General features: G+C 33.0%; 1 protein-coding gene across 1 annotated transcript; it reads right to left on the minus strand.

The window, feature by feature from the left end:
• Positions 1-420: 420 nt before the first annotated feature.
• On the minus strand, positions 421-1,353 carry LOC137816085 (uncharacterized). Its single transcript, XM_068619180.2, has one exon. The coding sequence runs from the start codon at positions 1,044-1,046 to the stop codon at positions 513-515; it is 534 nt and encodes a 177-aa protein (XP_068475281.1). The 5' UTR covers positions 1,047-1,353; the 3' UTR covers positions 421-512.
• Positions 1,354-3,508: the final 2,155 nt, after the last annotated feature.

Below are 3,508 nucleotides of genomic sequence, written 5' to 3' on the forward strand. Positions count from 1 at the left end.
TTTCTCTTATCCGATCATATATATTATAAACTTTTTCTTTTCTTTTTTCTCTCCCTAGATGTATATCACAACTTTTGGTGTTGAATATAATTTAGCAACTAACACAAATGATTTAAGAGATTAAATTGAAATGTTAAATTTCAAATGGGAGGAGGGAAGAGTTGATAAATTAAAAGCAATCAATGAAAATCCATATTTTCTTGTTCCTGTGTAAAGAACACAACAGTAGAAAGAAATTTCAATCAGCACAGGTTCAACAAGGAATTTGAAGCAAAGATTATCAAGTAGCAGCAGAAAATCGTGTGCACCATACCTTACACAGAGGAAACCTGGCACATAATTTCACACAACCTGAAAAACTCCAGCGGAAAACGCAATACACGAACAAAACAAGTATCGAAAAAACCAAATAACCACTTATAAGACCCAAAACGAAGAGCTGCATTCTCATTAATATAAATAAAAAATTGCGCATACAAATTGTGTATGTACTTATATTATGAAGAGAGGGTTCAAGCGAAGATGTTCGGTTGGGGAACAACATTGGAAGAGAGCGTTTGCGTTTGCGTTTGCGAGGATTCTCTCCGTTCTCTGTTAGAAGAGCTTCTCCAAAACCCAGTGCTGTAAAACTGGTCCCACATCTCTTTCTCCAGAGCGAGTGTCTCGTCGTCACTATCGGGCTCCGGCGAGTGGAGGCGTTTGATGTCAAACGCGTCGTTCGCGCACATGGGGAATATCCGCGACCCGTTAACGTCCTCGCAGCACCCGCACGAGCAGTGGCGGCGCGTGGGTTTCAGCAGCCCCTCCTTCGCAATCTTCCGGTGCCGCCGTTGCCTCAGCATTCGCCGGCACAAGGCCGCCGGCACCTTGTAGATTGCCAGCACCAGGAAATTCGCCACGCCGCAGGGGATGCAGCAGCACACCGCCACGCACTCCGCCGCCGTGCCCCCGACGACCTCTCCCACGCGCGTCGCCAGCTTCGATGGCCGCCGCTGCAGCAGGGGCTGACGGCGGTTCGATGCCCGGAGCATCATCCTGTTGGACATGGCCGAAAGATTGAGACTTTAAGGAAAAATGGGATGTGGGTATTGGGCTTGGAGCCCGTGGCAGGTTCTTGTTGAATCTTGAACAGTGTTGAAAGAATGGTGAAGATGGAAGAAAGCGTGAGGGCTTAAGAAATTTGAGGGTACTAGGGACGTTTTGAAGTGGCTGTTAAGGGTTGGAACGGACGTGGCGTCCTAGAAATAAGGGATGGAAGAAGAATGAGAACGGGGTTTTGAGGTATACGGAGTTGTGAGTTGGGGTTTGGGTGTGATGTGAGGGGCATTACAAGGAGTCACATAAAATTTGCAAATAAAAAATCTTTTTTTTTTGTTAATATTTAAGTGTTACGTGAAGAAGTGAAAGGCTAAAAGAAGAGGCGTGGAGGTGGACTCTAACAAATAACGTCATTTTCCTTTCCACCTCATCCACTCGCCACCGTCGCCACCGGAGTTTCATTTCTAAACACATTTTTAACCGTTTTATCCAACTCCACTTCCGTTCCGTTTAACTCTTAAATCAAATGCAAGAACCTTTATAACTTCTTTTCTGGATGTCATATAGGAAGATTATTGAATGATTGTTAACTTATTATATTTAATATTTAATTTTTTAACATTTAAAATAATATCACTAAACAAATACTTATTTAGTAATAACAATATATGTGCAATTTTCGTGTGCCATTTAATAAATATTGAAGTAATACTTTGACTGTTTTAATGGTGATGTTCTTGGGTGGAGGTTGAAATCCCTCTAAATAGAATATTGAGAATATGACCAAAATTATAGTTGTGATATTTAATAGGCTAAGGTGTCATTAAGATTATATTAATTAATTAATTAAAAAAATTAATACTGATTATTATAACTCCAACCTTCATCATACTCTTATATTAACTTTATGTTTATATTGTCTAACTAGAACTATTATATTTATTATCTATAATGAATTCTTCACTGATCAAAATGTTACTTTATGAATATAGACATAATTAAGTATGATGAATTACAAATAATGGAATTAATATTTATTAACATAACAAGAATTCCAGTTGACTGGATACATTCATTGAATTTTTTACACAATAATCATAATTATATGATTATTTTTATTTTGTAAAAAAGGAATTAAAATTAAACTTATACCTTAAAGGATAATTATAACATTATTGTTTGAGTGTGAAATGAATTACCACCTCTATATTACGCCTTCATTGTAATTTTGAAATATCAAGATTATTATACATTTAACGGTCAATTCCTAAAATTTGGACTGATGGCAATTTTGTCAGTTTCATTGCTCGAAATTTACGGTATAAAAAAAACTAAAAGCGGTTTTGAAAAAAATATATTTTAGTGGCTTAAATATGTAGAATTTTAAATGTTAAAATGTTTTTTTAGTGTTGGAAAATTATTGTTTCATTTTATAGACCAAACCCAATTTTTTTAAAAAAATATTAATTTTTTATATGTATTATTATGTCTAGTTCAATATTTCTTCATATAATTGTTTTATATTAAATAAATTATATTTTTTGAAATCCTTTTATCAAATAAAAGATCATATTTTTGTTTTGAAAAAAATTATTTTTTAATAAACTAATGTATTTAGTTTTTTTTTATTCATAATACATATCTTCGTGATAATACAAATTATCCAACTCGTTTTCAGTATAAAACAAAACCAAATCTCTAAATACAAGTACACTGCAAAGCACTGAAAACGCCATAAAAATGGAAAACAAAAAGACGAAGCACTGTGGAGGTCTTATATGATCATCTTCTTGAACTAAGAAAATCCTTCGAAGAGACTGGGAATTTTAGCAATGCAGTAATTTGGATCTTCCCATGATGTTATGTCTCACTAATTTTCACTTCTGGTGATGTTGATTGAGCATTCTAAGAGCAATATTAGTTATTTTTTAATCATGAGATCAAACAAAAAAAAATCAAACAAAGAAAATAGCAATATAATATGTTTATCGCAGTATCTGTCAATTATAAACAATTTACTGGACATTTATCCATTAAAATGAAAAAAAATGGTTTGAGTTGTTTCCTCTTTGTATTAAGTCAAAAGGTATTTTTTATGATTAAATTTGCTTTATCTGAATATTTAATTATAAGAATTTTGAGGTCCCATATGTTTGTATTGTTTTTATGGTTTCTATATACATATTATCTAAAAAATATATAATTGTTGACATTTCAGGTATCAATCTTATTGGCATGCCATTTTGTCTTTATACCTTTTATAAAATAAAATTATCAACAAAATCAAATTTATATATTTATTAAATCCATAATGCCAAAAGCACTGAAATTTTGTTGGAGGTATCAATTTCAATAAAGACTAATCTTAAAATTAGTAAAAACTTGCTTAATCTAAGCTTTTTATTTCTGTTTCAATTGGAAGATGGAATAATGCTTAAAAAATTTATTTATATAAATAGTGCAAGATAAC

Source organism: Phaseolus vulgaris, chromosome 1, assembly GCF_051622355.1.
Source record: "Phaseolus vulgaris cultivar YP4 chromosome 1, ASM5162235v1, whole genome shotgun sequence".
Lineage (NCBI taxonomy): Eukaryota > Viridiplantae > Streptophyta > Magnoliopsida > Fabales > Fabaceae > Phaseolus > Phaseolus vulgaris.

Coding starts and splice junctions, on each gene's coding strand:
- LOC137816085 (XM_068619180.2), bottom strand. CDS start 1,046: ATGTCCAACAGGATGATGCTCCGGGCATCGAACCGCCGTCAGCCCCTG.